The following is a 19009-nucleotide window of genomic DNA, read 5'->3' as shown; positions in this document are numbered from 1 at the left end:
GGGGAGGGGGCATGTGCCGGGGTGGGGTGTCCCACCCCTGGAGGGTAGGCGGCGCCTCAGGACTGGACCCTTTTGTGAAGTCCTGCCCAGAGCTGTGACAACTCACAGGGTGAATCAGGAGTCGGGGTAACCAGGGTGTCTGGGACAGCTCCCCCATCTCTGCTCCGGCGAGGCAGGGTGCCCCCGCCTTCTAATGATGAACGACGGGGTGGCACAGTGGTTGGGGGGCACGTGCTTTGTGTTTCCACCGGCTGGAGGAGGCGTGGGTGGGAGGCAGGAGACCTGGGTCTGAGCCCTGGTCCTGCGGCTAATGATCTGTGCAACCTTGAGCCGCTCTCTCGCCCTCTCTGAGACCCCCAGTTCCCTGTCGCAGAGGGTAGGGGGACATCCATGGTTCTTTAGCCATCTGAAGGAAGCTCTCGGGTTCTGGCCAGGGTCCTCGGGGATCAGGGAGGTACCAGATGCCTGGGCTCGCCCTCCCTCTGTCCTTGCCTGGCAGTTTGTATGCCCATCCGTCCATCCATCCATCTCTTTGGACAGACATTTACTGAACCCCCATCGTACACCAGCACCTGTCCTGGGCACAGGGCACTGCTGCGTCAGGGAGATTACAGTCGGACGGGGACACAGCCTGGAGACAGACAAACAGGACATGGTGTGCTGGGGTCTCTGGGGGCTGAGGGAGCAGAGGAACCTTCGAGGCCCTGGGGGTTGAGTGTGGAAGGGGGAGGTGCCCGGCAAGAGGAGGCCGGGCCATTGGGCAGCCTCTAATTGGCATCTCCCCTGCAGGTGGGCTTCCTGGGGCCCCACCATGACGGCCTCTGCAGGGGGAACTGGACAGGCTCCCCGAAGGCTCCCCACTGAGGCTGGCCTCCTGCGCCCCTGCCTGTCCCCGGTTACCCCCGCAGGACCTCCGCTGCGGGCTCAGGCAGCTGCTCTCCCTGCTGAGGGCTCCTGCCGCTGAGCTAACCGCCTTCTAGTCCAAGAGCCCGCCCCCTGAGGAGCCACCCGCAGGGACCCTCCAGGGAGGCTTTTGTCTTCTCTTTATTGTTTTTAACAGTCTCTGCGGATCATTTAAGTAACATATACCCATTGTGGGGGAAATGAGAAGCTCAGGGGGAGGCCCCCCAATCAGGCATCCAGAGGGATCTGGGGATGTTGGAGCCTGCCCCCACATGACCCCCAAGTCCTGGCACCAGACACTTCCCCTCCTCCTGCCCAGGGACCTGTCTTGGCCAGGGAGCCTGGGCTCATGGACCAGATCTTGTCCTTGAAATGCTCCTCCCTGGCTGTGTGTGTGTGTGTCCTGCCTGGCTATGAAGCTTGGACCAAGAGCACCCCGCTGGGAAGGAGAATTTAGGGGAGGGAACTGCACAGGCTGGGTCCCTTCCTGGTTCCAGTGGTGGGAAGGGTGCCCGACCTCTTGCCTCATCTGCGAGCCCACTTCGCAGGGCAGAGGCGACTCATGAGGAACAGCTGTGAAGACTGAGCTCAGCACCCAGGGCTTGGGGACTGTTGCCAAAGGTCCAGGCGGAGGGTGAGGTTGGGGCCGCCATGGGAGGGCCGCCTATGGGCGCCCACTTCAGCCCACCCCAGGCATGAAGCCCCCCACCACATTCCATCTTCCAGCCTCCCCTGCACCCCAACAACACTCATGCCCGAGGAGCAGCTGATACATTAGCAAGAATCTTTTCTTTTTTTTTCTTTTTAAGATTTTATTTATTTATTTGACAGAGACAGTGTGCTTACAAGCAGGGAGAGGCAGCAGAGGGAGAGAGAGAAGCAGGCGCTGTGCTGACCAGGGAGCCCGATGCAAGACTCAAGCTCATGACCTGGACCTAAGGCAGACACTTAACTGACGGAGCCACCAGGAGTCCCTCTTATTTTCTTGTTCACATCTGATCTCAGTTCTGAGGCTGTAGATCCCTGAGTTTCCTAGGTGTCCCTTTAGGTCCTTACGTGTGAAGTGTCCCCCCAGGCCCGTTAGATTGTTCCCCGGGGGCAGGAGGACAGCGGGTGCCCGGAATCCCTTCCCTGGACAGGAGGGTCTTGGAACAATGCGGCAGGTGAATTTCAGCGACCCCGTGTCTGTGAGCATCTGGTTTCTTCGGTGTCTGCCTTCCACCCAGCTCCAGTCTGGATTGCAAGGATGAGCAAGTCCCTCTCCTGAGCCTCAGCTTTCCCATCCGTTAAATGGGCTTAACTGCAGCCCTGCTCACCGGCTGCGTGGGCGGCCCGGGAGAATGCGTTTGCAGGGAAGGGCGCAGAGAGCGAAGGGCTGGGAGCAGATAATGGCTGGTGGCTCGCTCCCTTCCCTTTATGCTGGGAAATCTCCTCCTCCAGCTGGGTTGCTAAGCTACACACAGGAGCCGACTCATGAATTGTTTTACAACAACTCCTCTGAGTTCATAACACTAAAGATCATGCTGCTGCTGATCTCTTATGCCCAGCCCTGGGATAAGTATGTTACATGATCATCTCATCTGATCCCAACAAGATAGCTGTGGGAGCTGGCCCCGTTTATGGAGGAGGGGATGGAGGCTCAGAGACGGGAAGGCACTTGCCCAGGGTTGCACAGCCAGCAAGGAGCAAAGCTGGGATTTGGAGTACAAAGCCAGGCCGCTGTCCGTGGGCTCTGTGGCTGCAGGATGCTGGGACAAACCAGAGCACCCTGTGCGCTCGCTGCCCTGCTCCCCGTGTCCTTCAGCTGCAGATCCCTGGGAACAAAGGTGGGGGAGGGGGTGTGCATATTGTGGGGCGCAGGCGTGTGGGAGGAGCCAGCTGCCGGCCCCATATGGTGGCTCTGCCTACTCTGTGGTGTCAGGAGAGGCTCAGTGGAGAAGGTGGGGGAGGCGGGAGTGGTTGGTGTAAGAGCGCTCCTTTGGGGAGCTGGTTCGGGTGAGTTTTGTTTTAGCCCCGCCGCGTGGTTGGGGGACAGGCAGGGGGGTTCATTCTCATGGTACTTCTTATCCCCCTTGCACGGTTGAGGCTCTGAGAGATGCAGTCACCTGTCCCAGGTCACCCAGCTGGCCAGAGGCAGAGGAAGTGCAGCCCAACACCCCCCACGGGGCTCACAGCCTCCTGCTGGCAGGAGGGTGATGTCAGCGTCTCCTTTCCCCTCTCTGGCCTGGTCTGCTACCTCTAGGTACAAAGGCTTCATCAAGGACTGCCCCAGCGGGCAGCTGGACGCTGCAGGCTTCCAGAAAATCTACAAGCAGTTCTTCCCATTTGGAGATCCTACCAAGTTTGCCACGTTTGTTTTCAACGTGTTTGATGAAAACAAGGTGAGCTGGGCATGGACGGGCCCGCGCCCGGTACAGAGCCCCCTCCCTCCGGCAGGCGCCCGCCGCACCTCCACACCCACGCTTTTCTGCCAGCGTTCCCTGCTGGAGAAGGCACACACACGCGCACACACGCGCAGTGTGCACTTGCACACACAGGCACACACGCCTGCGTGTGCACACTCGTGCCCACATAAATGCAACGCACACACTTAACACCTGCTCCACGGAGACGTACACGCGCACACACATATGTATACCTTGACCTTTTTCTTACAAGCACAGAATGCAAATGCCTACAGGGATAATAACCAGATTTAGAATCATCCGCACTGACATCTACCGAGCCTGGACTGTGTGCAAAGCTTTCTAGGTGGACTATTTACAACCAGCTCCCTGCGGGGTATGTGCTTTGAACACCCCCGTTTTGCAGATGGGGAAACTGAGGCTCTGAGCAGCAGACAGAACCGAGGGTGGGGGGCGGTCATTCACACCCGGCTGCTTTCGCAGAGCATCGTGTTTTCGAGTCTCATCTTGGCGGATCCACTGTCAGGCCCCCATAGTCCTCAGCACCGTGTCCCACGCCTGTATTTTTCCAGGCTTCCTTGTGTTCACGGTGGATTTACTGTAACTTGTTTTCGCATTCTGTCCTGTTGGGCCCTCGGACTTGGATTGTCACACCCCGGCTTTCTCCCCAGGTGCCCTCAGGCTGACAGTCACACTGCCTGGCCCTGGGAAGAGCTCTGCCCTCCCCCAGCCTCAGTTTCCCTATTTGCAAAACGAACAGGTGGGATTAAACAATCTAGAGCCTTGCCCTCCTCCAAAGTCTGGGAGCCTGGGGCTCTGGGCCAAGGGGAAAGGGGATCTCCAGGCGGCCCTTGCCCGGAGAGGGGGTGTGTGTATTGGCGGCACCTTCCGGCTCTTTCTCCCATCAGATGTGGAGTTGGGCTCTGGCTTTGGCCTCACTCTTTCTTCTGTTCCTTCTGCCTGGCCTGATTCATCTGTGATCCTAGCCCCCACCCCGTCCCTGTCCCCTGTCTCCTGTCCTCTCTGCCTGGGTGTCTGTCCTTCGGTTGTGGGTATCTGGTGCCTGCCCGTCGCCCATCACACACCCAGGGCCCGGCCTGACCAGAGATCCAGTACTGACCGGAGCCACCCTGCCCCTCTCTCCCATCAGGATGGGCGGATTGAGTTCTCCGAGTTCATCCAGGCACTGTCGGTGACCTCAAGGGGAACCCTGGACGAGAAGCTTCGGTGTAAGTCCTGTCCCTGGGTTCCGCCAGGCAGCCCCTGGCTGGGCCCTGGCTGTTGGTCCAGGGCTGAGAGATGGCACAGATGTCCTGCCTTTATGGGTCAGAGGAGCTTCCCTGGGGGTGACCATGGAGGAGGAACACAGCTTACCGAGGCAGGGTGGACAGATGGGGCTGTCAACAGGCGTACACGAGGACCGCAGGTAGTGTAGCCTTTGTGTTAAAAGACCCGGTTCCGGCGCTGGCGCTGTTTTGATGACCGGTCTCATTCATGCACTTACTCACTCACTCAGCAGAGATCCACGGCCACAGCCACAGCCACGGCCACGGTCAATGCTGGCAAGGAGGCCAGGGAGCCACCAGAGAAGCACACAGGCAGGCGACCGCTCCTGTGGTTGTCAGTCTAGCCTGGGGACATGATTTTGAAAAATCCCATAAAACCTCCACGGAGGCAGGAAAGGGAGGGTGAGCAGACAGGAGCCCGCGGGGCTGTGAGGGGTCAGGAGCTGAGCCTGGCGGGGGGACAGCTGGCGTGGGTGGGAGGAGGGGAGAAGGTGTGTGGAACAGGGGAACAGCGTGTGCGAGGCCTCAGGGCAGAGCGGGCAGGGGCAAAAGGGAGTCTGGAGCCAGGGTGGAAAGAGCTGAGCCCGAATCCACTGCTCTCTTGGGCCTTCACGCTGCATGGCGCCGGCAACAAGAAAACAGTGGTTTCTCTTTCCTCTTTCTCCTTCTTCTTCTTCTTTTTTAGGAATAAAGGAGGGTTTTATTCTTGTAAAATCTACCCCCACCTCACCCCCATTCCGGGCATATTATTTTGTTTTCTAAGTTGACCCCCTAGCAGGGAGCTCCGTGACTGCGGGAGGGGAGTGGGTTCGGTGGGGAGGAGGCTGACACTTGGTGGGGAGACCAGCTCTGCAGGCCCAGAGCCCCCTTCTTTTTACTTTTAGTTCCTTTAACAAAAGAACAAAAACACACCCCTAGTTGAAATGGTACCTGTGTCGATGTGTGTGTGTGTGTGTGTCTGTCGGTCCCTGTTTGTCCTGATGTGAATCCTATTTGCGGAGGAGTAGTGGGGCTCCCCGGCATGCTGGGGGAATGGGGGGCTGGGGGGCGGGGCCGGGGCGGGACAGAGCCTGTCAGGCCCCGCCCCCCGCGGGGGTGACTCCGCCCCGCTGCTCGATCGCAGGGGCCTTCAAGCTCTACGATCTGGATAACGACGGCTACATCACCAGGAACGAGATGCTGGACATTGTGGACGCCATTTACCAGATGGTGGTGAGGCCTGGGCCCTGTGGGGTAGGAGAGGCAGCAGGAGCCTCATGTGTAGGGACAGGGCCTGGTCGGCCCTTAGAGGGAGTCCGCTCCCTCAGCCGCTCTCTCGCCGGGGCTGGGTTGGCAAGCAGAGGGGTCGCTGCGCATCTGTGCGGTGGCGGTGGCCCGCGGTGGCGGTGGCGGGCGGCTGGGGTGTCTGTGGGGCTGAGGGGGGAGGGGCAGAGCTTTCCAGGGCAGGAGGCAGAGAGGGCAGGGGTGGAGGCGGGGGAGAGCAGCCCACACGGGGAGCCCGCCCAGATCTGGGGGCATAGTTTTGGCCGGGACCCCAAAGCCGCATGGCCAGGAGCGCAGCGCCCAGCGTGTCTCTCTCTGGCAGGGGAACACCGTGGAGCTCCCCGAGGAGGAGAACACCCCCGAGAAGAGGGTGGACCGGATCTTCGCCATGATGGACAAGGTGAGCCGCGGGTGAGGCTGGTCCTTGACCGGGGAGGTAAGGCGTGGGGGCGGGGGTGGAGGCCCTGGGCCGCGGTGGGGGGGCCGTGCAGACCCTCGGAGATGCAGAGCCGGTCCATGCAGGCCAGAGTGTTAAGAAAGTTAAGCCAGCACTTCTTTCCGCAGCCAGGATTCTTAACCGTTTTTACTTCTTGACCTGGACCCCTTGGGCGTACTGGAGAAGTCTCTGGGCGTCTCAAATAACAGTTTTCAGCGCATCCAGTCATGTCCATTGGATCAAAAAGGAAGTCAATGATTTTGGAATACAGCCTTCAAAATATCTTTTAAAAGACTCTGTGATACAGCATTCTGTAAGCTTCTTTATGAAATTTAAGAAGGTGTAACGGTGGGTGTTATCACCCCCCAGTTTCAAAGCGATGGCAGGCATTCGTGATGCCCGCGGTGTCTGTGATGCGCTGTGACATGGCCCGTGACCCCCCACCGTTGACACAGGTCCCAGGTGCGGCTGGTTCTCTCGGGCATTGTCACCTACTAGCATCGTGGATGGAAAAGCTATATTTCAGTTATGAGTTAGTGACTAGAAAGACCTCATTTTGGGGTGCCTGGGTGGCTCAGTTGGTTAAGCGTCTGCCTTTGGCTTAGGTCATTATCCCAGGGTCCTGGGATGGAGTCCTGCATGGGGCTCCCTGCTCAGTGGGGAGTCTGCTTTTCCTTCCCCTTCTGCCGGCAGCTCTGCCTGCTTGTGCTCTCTCTTTCTCTGTCAAATAAATAAAAATCTAAAAAAAAAAAAAAAAAGAAAAAGAAAGAAAGACCTCATTTTTTTTCCCATCTAAGTTTACAGACCTGCTGCATTCTAGCCACAGACCCCCTGGTTAAGAAATTCTTGTTTATATCAAACTCTTCTTAACAAGTGAAATAACTTTGTTTTTATTAGAAATTTGATATGGTGAGAGTAGGGCAACCCAGTATTGCTTGCTTTAAATCAAAGAACACAAATTGCAGTGACAGAGGGCTTATTTATTATTATTTTTTTAAAGATTTTATTTATTTGACAGAGAGAGCACAAGCAGGGGGAGTGGGAGAGGGAGAAGAAGGCATCCCCAATAAGCAGGGAGCCCGATGGAGGGCTCAATCCCAGAACCCTGGGATCAGGACCTGAGCCAAAGGCAGATGCTTAACCGACAGAGCCACCCAGGCTCCCCTGACAGTGGGCAGGGTCCAGGTGCCTGACCGGAAAGCTTGGAGCCCGAGATCAGCACATGTCAGAGAGGCAGCGAAGACCTCTAGGTTCAGACTGTGCAGATCTCTTGGCGATGATCAAAAGATGCGTCCACAGCGTGTGGAGTGAAGGATATTGACATTGTACAGGATGGTTCGATGCTGTTTAATGGCAAGACCACAAGCTCCTTAAATCTCCCTGACTCATACCTCCTTTATGTAGGGAAACCGAGCCCACCACCCACCCAGACTGGTGTAAATTCTACCTTCCCCAGTGACTAGCCATAGGATCCTGGGGTGGTGACAGAGCCTCAGTTTCCTTACCAGCAAAATGGGAATAAGAGCCGTGCCTCTTCTTAGGGCGGCCGCGAGGAGCCTCTGAGACCATGCATGAGATGTGCAGCTCAGGGCCCACAGTGAGCCATCTCTTCGGGTTCTCCTGGGTTTCCTTGAGAGATGCTCCAAGACAGGGATTCTGGTCCAAATCACTGTTAGCCCGAGGGACCCACTCAAGTCCTTTTTTGTGAGCTCTGTTGGGTCTCCTGGCATCTGGTGTGGGCTGCTCTGGGAGTGGTTTAAACGCCCTTGCAGGAGTAACCCCAGAGAAACGCAGTGGACTCTCAGCCCTTGGGGATTGACTGCCATTTATGGGAACTCATTGCAATGATAATGATAAGTATGGCGTTAGGGGCCCCGGGTCACGTGCCCAAGGTCACCTTGCCAGGAAGTGCCCGGGTCTCTCTGATACCTGACTCCTCCTACCAAGTGAGCCACACTGCCTCCCTCCTGACCTAACTTTGGAAGCTCTCTCAGGGCCAGTCCTGGGATGGACTTGGGGAGCAGGGCTCCAGGGTCCAGACCTGAGGTCCCTATCCTAGGAGGCTGGTTGTCCCTCACCTTCAGCCCCCTCTCTCTGCTCGCAGAATGCCGACGGGAAGCTGACCCTGCAGGAGTTTCAGGAAGGATCGAAGGCGGACCCTTCCATCGTGCAGGCACTGTCCCTCTATGATGGGCTGGTATAGTCCGGGGCCCAGAGCCGGGGTGAGTGGAGGGGGAACTGGGGCTTGGAGTTAGGGGTGAAGGTGGGTGGGAAGCCAGCCACAGGACACTTGGGATTCACTGGGTCTCCTGGGGGTCCTTGGGGCCTGTCCAGTCGGAGCTGAGCTGGTAGGAGGTGGCCTGGAGCTGGAGTTCCAATCAGCTACAGCCCCTCTGTCTTTGTCATTTTTATATGCCCCAATTCGGCCCGAGAGTTTGCTTAAGTAGAAATGTCCCTGGATCGGAAGCGCTTTGAAAAGCACAGTTGTTGGGAGGCGGCAGGGTGAGGAGTGAGGGCCGTGTGCACCCTCCGTGTGTGGCCCGTGGAAGCCCTGAGTGAGCCCCGCCGGGTCTCTTGCTCTGTAGCTCAGATATGGTTTCTGTTTCATCCAGTCAAGTTTGCTGGACGTGCTGAGTTGTAGCGGTTGGAGAGGCCTCTGTGGCCACAAGAGGACTGTCTCCCTTTGTCTTCTTGATTCTCCCCTACCTCTTTTGTCTGCTTTCTCTCTGTTCTGTCCTCCGTGCTGTGGGCGAGGAATGGGGGCGTTGACTACCCCCACAAGGTCATTCTTGAATGGGCCTTCTGCTGGGTGGACAAGGTGTTCCCTCAGTGTGCATCTGAGGAGGATTGTGGGACATAGGTTATGTGTGCATTGGCTCCACTAGAGGCCACTCGAGTGTTCCCATGTGGCCCCCGTTTTGGACCCTGCTAGCACCGTCTCAGAGTTCCAGTTCCTCCGCAGCCCAGCCAATGCTGGATATTCCCTGTCTTTGACATTTCACACATTTTGGGGTGTGTGTCATGATGGCTTGTAATTTTAGCTTGCCTTTCTCTGGTGAGCATGGACGTCGGGGACCAAACCCTTTTAGGAAGTACCATCTTAGTTATCTGTTGCTGAATGCTAGGTTACCTCAAAATAGGCACTGAAAAGATCGGACATTAGGAATTTGGGCACAGCTTAGCTGGGGGCCTTTGGCTTGAGGTCAGTCATGAGGACATAGTCGAGCTGTCAGCCAGGTGACCAGCCATCCCCGTTTCCCCGGGACTGTCCCAGGTTTAGCACCAAGAGACTCAACTTCTGGGAAACTCCTCAGCCTCAAGTAACCTAGATCAGCCTCAGCTGCTGGCCAGGGCTGCAGTGTCATCTGAAGTCTTGGTGGGGGACACCCACTTCCAAGCTCACTCATTTGGATCGGCAGCCTTGGTCACTGTGGGGACTTCTGCATGGGGCTGCTGGCTTCCAACAGGGTGAGCTTCCCAGGAGGGAAGGAGAGTGAGAACCCGAATTGCAGGCATCCATCTTTTCATAATCTGATCTTGGAAGTGACCCCTCATTGGTTTTTTTTTTAGGAGTGCCTGGGATACATTAAGCTATGTGCATTTCTATATAGATTTTTAGGATCAATGTATCCATCTCTATACACACATATGCACACAGATTGGGATTGAGTTGAATCAACAGTTCAGTTTGGGGGAGAATTGGCATCTTTGTTGTGTGGAGTGTTCCAATCCATGAACATGGTATATCCATTCATTTAGGTCTTAAATATTTTTCCTCTAGGACATTTTATTGATTTCAGCTAGAAGGTCTTTCACATCTTATGATAGATTTATCACTAGATAGTCAATGTTTTTTTTAAAATTGTATTTCCCGTTTATTTCTGGTTTCTAGAAATTCATTTGGTTTTTGTTTATTAATGATAGATCTAATGGTCCTGCTAACATCACTTATCAAATCTAAGAACCTACCTTCAATTCTTTGGGACTGTCTATGCCTTATTTCTTCCTCTCTTGTCCTTCTGCCATCTTTTTCTTTGTCCTGCTTCCTTGCACTGGCTGGGCCTTCCAGTGCAGTGTCACCTAGGAGTAGGGATGGTGAGCATTCTTGTCTTACTCCTGGTCTTGCAGGATAGCTTTCAATAATTCACTATTAGTTAGATTAGTTAAGTTACAGTTAGTCCAATAACTATCATTAGAATGTCTGGTATAGGTCTTCTGTTGATAGGTTTTATCAGATTTAGAAAGTTTCCTTTTCTAGTTCACCAGGAGTTGTTTTTATTTATGTTCATTTGTTTTAAGCAATTACTACACCCCGCGTGGGGCTTGAACTCACAACCCTGAGATCAAGAGTCCCATGCTCTTCCAACTGAGCCAGCCAGGGACTCCTCCTAGGAGTTTTCTTTCTTTTTTTTTTTTTAAATAACCATGGAGAGTGTTGAGTTTTATAGAAGAAAATTTCTGCAACTATCAAAATGTTCATATGCCTCTTCTCCCTTTTTGGGTGTTAACCTAATGAATAGCACTGATTGGTTTCTGAATGCTGAGCCTCCCTTGCATTCTTAGAATAAACTCCACTTCCACTATGATGTGTTAGCCTTTTTACGTATCATCAGATTTGATTTGCTGATGCTTTATTTCAGGGGCTTCTGCTGTTCTGAGGCTTCTATGAGGCAGCTGCTGCTGTTGATGAATTTACACAAGAAATCCTTTTCCATTGAAGAGACCTTAGACAACATGTTGAAATAGAACACAAAAAGTTTATTTTTAAAAACCTTCATGTATAACCCAGATATAACCACTGTGAGCATTTTGGGTCTAGAGTGATTCAAAAGGAATGGAACACTCACAAAAACTTAATACTCAGTAACTGGGTCACTTGGGGATATGTAATCAAACCAATTTCTAAAGGAATCATCCTAGTTGTTTCTCTGATCTTAGAAGCACTCGGTATGTGGCTCTGAGCCCCACGGTGTGTATGATCCATTGTCTCATTTCCCAGAAGCTTCTTTTGTGTATTACCACCAATGGCCTCCTTGGCAGCTGTCCTGTGACATGCTGCTTTGTCTCCCGCAGGCCATGGAAAAAGTGGTACAAACATAGGTTCTTGATATATCCACCCCCCAGAAAAACTCACACAGTGTCACTAATTTCTTTATGGTACACGATTGTTTTTCAATCACCCTAATTGTTTCTGCCTTACGGTTTTTTATGAACACATATGTGTTTGTATTCCTCAGCCACAATGAATTCATAACCATATGTTGTTGGCTGTTTTTTTTTCTTTTTTTTATGAACAACTTATAGGAAACATTTATGTTTTCTTTTGGAGACTCAACACTTAGAAAATATTTTTTTTTTTTTAAGAGAGAGAGAGAGCACACAGGAGTTGGGGGAAGGAGCAGAGGGAAAGGGAGAGAGAGAGAATCTCAGGCAGGCTCCAGCCCAGTGTGGACCCTGATGCAGGGCTCGATCTCATGACCCTGCTGTGATCATGACCTGAGCCAAAGTCAGAAGTCAGATGCTTAACCAACTGAGCCACCCAGGTGCTCCAAGAAAAGAAATCTGTAGTGCCTTTTACCCAACTTGGCACAAAGTTCATGTCATGCTGTGTCTGCATGGGCTTTCCTTAACACCATGTATGGAGACATCCATCTGAGTGTCAACAGCAACATGGTGGACAAGGAGATGTGACTTTATTTCCATGACAAGCTTTTCAGACAGCCTTTCTATAGCTCGTCCCCAAAATAGCCCTCTTTCTTTTCTCAGGCTTGTCCTAGAACCTACTGTGTCGTAATTATATCCAACATGTGTTCCATCATTTTGGTAATGGATTTGCCTTCTCAGATTCCTAATGTATCCTAATTGTTAGATAAGTTACTGTTACATAATTCTCGGAGACACCCCAAAACGGTGATCCTGTTTTCTATATCAGTAAAAAGGTGGTTTGAGACAATTGTTTTTAATAGTTGCATAGTATTCTGTTGTATAGCTGGGCCATAATTTATAGAGTCCTGTGCTGCGGGACACTTGAAATCTTGAAGTGGATTTTTAAAAAAACTTCATATTCCCAAGCAGTGGTGGAGCGAATGGTGTAATCTCATTCCTGACCACCCTCCTTCAGAATCACCTATTTGGGGCGCCTGGGTGGCTCAGTGGTTAAGCCGCTGCCTTCGGCTCAGGTCATGATCTCGGGGTCCTGGGATCGAGTCCCGCATCGGGCTCTCTGCTCGGCAGGGAGCCTGCTTCCCTCTCTCTCTCTCTCTGCCTGCCTCTCCATCTACTTGTGATTTCTCTCTGTCAAATAAATAAATAAAATCTTAAAAAAAAAAAAAAAAAAAGAATCACCTATTTGCCACCAGTCTTGTACGGTCCATACCCTCCCTATGCATTTTGCAGTTACTCTGAAGCAAATTCAAGACATTCTGTCATTTCATACGTAAAAATTTCAAAATGTATTCCTGAAAGATATCGATCCTTTCCAAAATCCATAATAGTAGAAAAATCAATACTAATGCCTTACTACCCCCGCACCCCGGCCTGTAGCTGGCATTCCCATTTCCTGTTACCTCACGGGTTTTGTTTATTGGAATCAGAATCTGAGTAAATGCCATCCGTAGCAATTGGTCGATAGGTCTCTCAAATTTATTTTAGTCTGTGTTTCCCCTTCATTCTTTGGCTTGCTGAACATGTTGAGAAACATTTTCTGTAGAGTTGTCCGTCTGGGGTTTACGGATGGTGCCCCCATGGTGGTTCTCACATGTTCTTCGGTTCCCTGTACTTCCTGGATCTGCAGGCTTGTCTGGCCCTCAGTCTGGTTGTTGTTTGTCGAGAACACCTCCCAAGTGGGGCTGTGTATGTCCACCAGGTAGCTCGTGAGGTCTGGTGACACCAGAAGGCACTGGTGAGGACCACTTCATTCATTCATTCTGTAGCTGACGTCCTAAAGCAGCCTGTCCGTTGTCGGTGGCTTCGTTGCTTCTATGCAGGAAACCTTCCCCTCATCAACTATCTGGTTACTCCAAAGCCTACTTTTTAACTGGAAAGGCAGGATAGATACTCGATTCTTCCTCCTTTTCAGTGTTCAAAAGGAGTCGGTTTCCCAACGTCATTTTGAGGTGACCGGTGACTTTTTTTTTTTTAATATACAATCATGAATTCATGGATTTAAATGCATTTCATGAGTCTCACCACGTTTGCAGTTTTAACACAACACTGCAGATCACAAGGGTTCGCAGATTGCCACAGAAGGCAAAGCTTGTGATTGGACACTCAGCCAAGTGCCCCAGGGTTGGCACGGGAAGGGAAGGTTGAGAGGACGCAGGCTTTTCCCTGAGTGACGACTCCTTCCTCTACCACGGTGGCCCCTGATTCTGGTCCCATGGGGCCTTGCTGTTCCCCCACGGCCCCGCCCCCTAGCTTCCGACTGACCCAGATGATGCTTTCAGGTCATGTCACACAGATCTGGGAAGTGGCCCCTTTTGGATCAGACACCTACGCCCGTGCAGTCAAGAGAGCAGAGACGTGCGATTTAAGTGGAGCAGGTGACGGAAAGGATCTGTGGATGGCGGAGACGCTGACAGACAGGATGGCCCTCCGTGCCTTTTTTCAAAAATAGATCAAGGCGAAATTCACCTAACTTAAAATGAACCATTTAACCATTTTAAAATATTAATTTATTTTAAGGAGGCTCCACACCAAATGTGAGGCTTGAACGCAGAACCCTGAGATCAAGAGTCATATACTCTAGTGATGGAGCCAGCAGGACGCCCCATCTCAGAGGGGAAGTGTGGGTTCCAATGAACCATTTTCAAATGAACCATTCAGTGGCATTTCGTACATTCACGATGACATGCAACCATCCCCTCTGTCTAGTTTCAAAACACCTGTATCCCTCCAAAATCAGATGCCATATCCACTGAGAGGATCCCTAGGAGTGGAAATGCTGGCTCCTGGGCTAACTCTGTGTTTAACTTTTTGAAGAACCCTCAGACTGGTTTCCATGCAACCATCTTGCCTCCTCGGCAGCAAGGGTGAGGGTCCCCGTTTCTCCACATGCTCTCCCCGTGTTCAGGGAGAGCCATCCTAGTGGGTGTGAAGTGGGGTCTTAGGGCGTTCTTTGCCCTTCCCTGCTCACTCAGCCCACTGAGCTTCTAGGCCTCGCCATGCGTTGGTTCTCAACAGTTGTCCGTCACGTGATGCTTGGGCTGTGTCCTGGGTGTCCGGCCAGCTCCCCACTAGTGGACGCTGAGTTTGGTCCCTTCCTTTTTATTCTCCTGTTATAGGTAAAATTAAAAAAAAATTTTTTTTAAATTTTTATTTTTAAAAATTTTATTTAATTGACAGAGAGAGAGGGAGAGAGAAAGCACAGGTAGAGCGAGCAGCAGACGGAGGGAGAGGGAGAAAGAAGCAGACCCCTGCTGAGCAGGGAGCCCGACTCGGGACTCTATCCCAGGACCCCAGAATCATTACCTGAGCCAAAGGCAGGTGCTTAACCAACAGAGCCACCCAGGTGCCCCCACCTGATCTATTTCTGAAGGATAAATACCGAATGGTGGATCAGAGGGTGCGCCCCTTAAATTTCAGGACTTCTGACAGAATGCCACCCCGCCCCCTTGCTGACTCTGCTCCCAGCCCTGTGGGGGTGCGTCCCTGGCAGCCAGCTCTGGGCCTGTCTCACCTTCTCGTGTCTTCCAGATGCCTGGGAGCCACTCACCTCCTCCGAGCCGTGAGGCCCCCTCCGCCCCAAAACCGCCCTCCTGTGTCCACCCAGCCTTTCTCCGCATCCACAGCCGGCCGGGCTGCCCTGGAACCGCGAGGCCCGGCTCGCCTCCCCCCTGCCCTGCACCCACCGCCGCCTGAAGCCACCGGCTCCAATCGCCGACCACCTCTGCTTGTCCAGAAACCAACACGGAACGGAAAAGGCTCAAGCCTTCTGCAAAACCAAGGACTCGGCTGCTTCGCGGGCAGCCTCTGGGTCCCTCCCGCTCTCCTGTGCGTGTGCTTTTGTTTTTTATTTCAAACAGACCTTGAAAAAGAAACAAAAAACAAAAAACAAAACTACCTTCTGTCCTAGAAGGTGCAGACTGACAGATGGGGAGAAGGCTACCTTTGCGTTGACCTCAGAGAACACTGCCTCCTGCCTCGGCCGTCCTTCGGCAGCCGGAGAGGCCACGGGGAGTCAGGGCCACGGCCACGGTGCGCTCGGGGCGGCGGGGGGAGGGGCCGCCGGATCCCGCTCTTTGCCGTTCCATCCTCGAGCAGTGGAAACCCCCTGCGTGGCTAGGATGATTCATGATGAGATTGGTTTTTTTGTGTGATAACAGTATTGTGCTTTTTGTGGGGAAAGTGAGTTTTTTTTATACATATAGAATTGATATCTTTTATTTATTGGTTGTTAACTGTTGCTGCTGCCTCGCGTGTCCAAAGCTCCCAGGGATGCGGGGGCTACCGTTGACATGTGCACGCCCTTGCCCCCCTGCCCACCTGTGCTTGGGAGGATGGTGGCCGGCAGTGGCCAAGAAGCCAAAAAACTTTCTCTTTCTCTCTCTCTCTCTCTCTCTCTTTTTTTTTTTTTCCAGATACTGTGCTTGATGTGTGGAGAGGGGGCAGGGTAGGTCTCTTAAATGGCTGATGCACTGTCCCCCCCCACCCCCAGCCCGAATGCTTCCTCTTGAGCCCCTTTTCTCGGCTTCCTGTCCGCGCTCCCCATCCTGTGTCCTCCTCTGAGTCCACAGCATCTTTTCCGAGGACGAACAGGGGACATCTTTTGGTTTCGCGACTCTGGCTTTGGTGTTTGCCGCAGCATGGGGCCTCGGAGCCGGCGGAGGAGGACTGGGTCCCTTCGGGAAGGGGAGGGGGGCGCTCTCGGCAAGCGCGTGAGCAGAAGGAAGGGCTCCTTCGCCCTCCGCGGTGGATATTTTGAAAACCGTCACTTAGTTCTCTCCCACTTGCTTTTCTGCCTGCCTGCCTTGTCCAGGGGACCACAGAGCATCCTGCCTGCTACCCTCTCAGCTCAGATGCTGGGAGGGAGGGCAGGAGAGAAAGGCCGCAGGCAGTCCCCTTCAGTAGTGACCGCTCCTAGAGCCTGTGGCCCCCATGTGCTCATAGGAAGCTTCTAACCCCACCAGTCACTGAGACAGGATAGCCCGAGAGCTGCCATCAGAAAAGCCAGATGACTTCAGGCCAGAGGCTGGAAGCCTGCGGCCGGCCCTGCTGTGTGACTGTGGGCAGCCCCAGCCTCTCTGGGCCCCGGCTACCCGAGCTGCAAAGCCAGGAGGGCTTGGGCTGCTTGATCTGGAAGGTCCTCCTCCATGCCGACGCTGTCTAACTGTAAACCTGCGCTTTTTACGGTTTATGATTCTGCGGTCGTGGCTAAGTTTGCCAGAGTCCAGCAGACACGGGAACGGCCCGAGTCACTCTTTTGTCTCTTGGCACAAGTCTCTGCGGATATGGCAGTTGTGGTGTGTGGGGTCAGACGACCTACCTGGCTCTTTTTGCAGTTCTTCCTGGTCCCTCCTGGACTCTTGGTCTAGAACTTTTTGGCCGAGAACCTCATCGAAGGAAGGCTTCTGGAATGGGAAGCAGCCTCCCTCAGTCCAGATCTGACTCTAGAATTCCTGCTTCTTTGCAAAGTCAGCAGCCTGTCCTCTCCCTGCTTACCCCAGCCCCAGGAGAGGAAAAGCTGGCCCTTGGTTCTCACTTTGAATTGTCCTTGGTCTTCACTTTGCACTTTCCCAGGAGGCCAGAGCGTCTGCTAATTAACCCAGAGCACGGCTCTGCCAGCGCGGGGCTTGCATGTCCGTTCCCGCGGGCCGGACCGCTCAGCTAGTCCCAGACTCCCTTTTTGCTCAGCAGAGCCCGTGGCTGTCCTCCACCTCCACTGGAAGCCCCCAGATTCCACGGGTACCAGGACCGCTTTCATTTTCACAGGCGACTTTGTAGGCGGGGTCCCTCCAGGCCCCCGCGGTCACCTTCCTGCTCAGGCCACTGGCTCAGAAGCCCCGGGACTCCCCACCTGATCCCAGCTCTGATCTAGGAACCTAGGGCAGGAGATTGACTTGCTGGCTTGGGGCTGGAGTTGGGGAGAGGGGGGCCCTTCCCCATGTCACATTTCTTCTCTGGCTCCTGCCTGAGCCTCGATTTGCCTCTCTGGCCCAGTGGGGAGGAGCTGTCGAGTAGCCTGTGCTAGAGGCATCATCTCGGTAAGGGACTTGTAGCTCAGAATTACCCAGGGTTACCCATGTGGAGCCCCCCCAGCCCCCACCCCACCCCCCCAGACATCCATAGAGCATCTGCCTATGAGGCCTTCCTCTCACCTTCTTGCCCTCTGTCCTGGTTTGGAGCCATGGGTGTGGCTTTTGGCCTTAACAGGTGTTCTGTGGACCCATGGCTCAGGCGCACCTTGGGTCCATGCCCTGGGACAGCCCGGAGCCCCTGGAAGGGCCAGCCTTCTTCCTGGTGGGGTGCTGGACACTGGCCATTTGTGCCCTACGTTGCCGGGCAGGGACAGTTCTGTCCCCTTCTCTCACCACGCCTCTAGATCTGGAATCCTGAGCAGCTGTGGGCCTCTGTCCCCAGCAGCGATTTCCACCCGAGGCCCAGGGCGGTCACATGCTGCTCTCTGGGGGTTCCAGACCCACTGGTGGCCAGGCTCTCCGTCCCTCTGCTGACCCTAGCAGCGGCCCTGGCCTCTTCCTCACAGCGTCCCCTCCCCACTCTGTGTTGATGGCACCGAGGCGAATGCCAGAGTTCCTGGTAATGTAACCAGGCAACATTCTGAGTAACGTCTAGGAACACGTGTGTGTCCTCGTTCCCCTGAAATGCTTTTCTGTTTGACAGCCAACTTCCTAGACGACAGGCACACCTGGGCTTTCGGGAACCTGTCTTTCCTCTAAGGGTAAGAAGGTTGGGGGTGCCCTGGCCCCCCGGGAGAGGCAGCCTCTCCCTGGAGAAAAGCCCACTGCAAGCCCTGCCCAAAGCTACCCTGTTCCCAGCGCAGCCCTGCCACCGAGTCAGGGGAATCCAAGGGGACGCAGGCGCGCCCCCTGGTGGCGGGGAGCTGCAAAGGCATGTGAGCCCCCTCCCCACCCCCACCCCGCCCCCAACTGGCCAAACAGGAGCTTGGAGGGGGCCAGCTGCGCGGGAGCAGAGGAGGGGGCTTCGATCTCACCTGGGCTCTGGGCTTCACCCGAGTATTATCGGCAGCGTGTCTCCCAGATGCCCCCTCTTCTAAGTCTCCCTCCCGGGGATAGCAAGTTAATTAGCATAAGGGCACCGTGATGGGAAGCCTGGCCCTCTACCCATTTTTTTAATATCTGCGGAATAAACCCAATGGTTGATTTTTGAATGAATAAAAGGCTTTTGTTGAATAAACAGCTGGTCCCATCTTCTGTCTTGGCATCTGGGCTCAGGCTCTGTCTACTGCCCCGAACTGGGACAAACACAGAATACCCTCCAGCCCTCCCTCCCCCCTCCTTGTCCCGAAACGTGTACATTTCCGTTTTACCCACGTCTTTGCAGGGGTCTTTGCAGGGGTCCTGGGCTCCACGGAGGGCCATACGCTCCCGGTCTGACTCAGAGACCAGCTTTCTCTGAGACTCGGGGCAAGTGGCTCCTTGTTCAGTTCCTCTGTCCCTTGGATGGGAGCAGGGGTCTGCTCAGCTCCCCCGCCCCCCGCCCCAGGGGGCCAAGCAAGGAGTGGAGAGCGGGCATGAGCA

General features: G+C 54.1%; 1 protein-coding gene across 1 annotated transcript in view; it reads left to right on the top strand.

Annotated features, from left to right (window-relative positions):
• Positions 1 to 18665, top strand: part of NCS1 (neuronal calcium sensor 1) — a 50628-nt gene extending 31963 nt beyond the window's left edge. The window contains exons 3-8 of the mRNA XM_059410539.1: positions 3146 to 3284; positions 4459 to 4537; positions 5718 to 5806; positions 6180 to 6257; positions 8398 to 8515; positions 14988 to 18665. Coding sequence (XP_059266522.1) covers positions 3146 to 3284; positions 4459 to 4537; positions 5718 to 5806; positions 6180 to 6257; positions 8398 to 8496 — 484 coding nt within the window. The 3' untranslated portion in view covers positions 8497 to 8515; positions 14988 to 18665. The remainder of the gene's footprint in view (positions 1 to 3145; positions 3285 to 4458; positions 4538 to 5717; positions 5807 to 6179; positions 6258 to 8397; positions 8516 to 14987) is intronic.
• Positions 18666 to 19009: the final 344 nt, after the last annotated feature.

The sequence above is a fragment of the Mustela nigripes genome, chromosome 9, assembly GCF_022355385.1.
Source record: "Mustela nigripes isolate SB6536 chromosome 9, MUSNIG.SB6536, whole genome shotgun sequence".
In the NCBI taxonomy this organism is placed as follows: domain Eukaryota; kingdom Metazoa; phylum Chordata; class Mammalia; order Carnivora; family Mustelidae; genus Mustela; species Mustela nigripes.
This window is presented reverse-complemented; position numbering and strand designations above follow the sequence as displayed.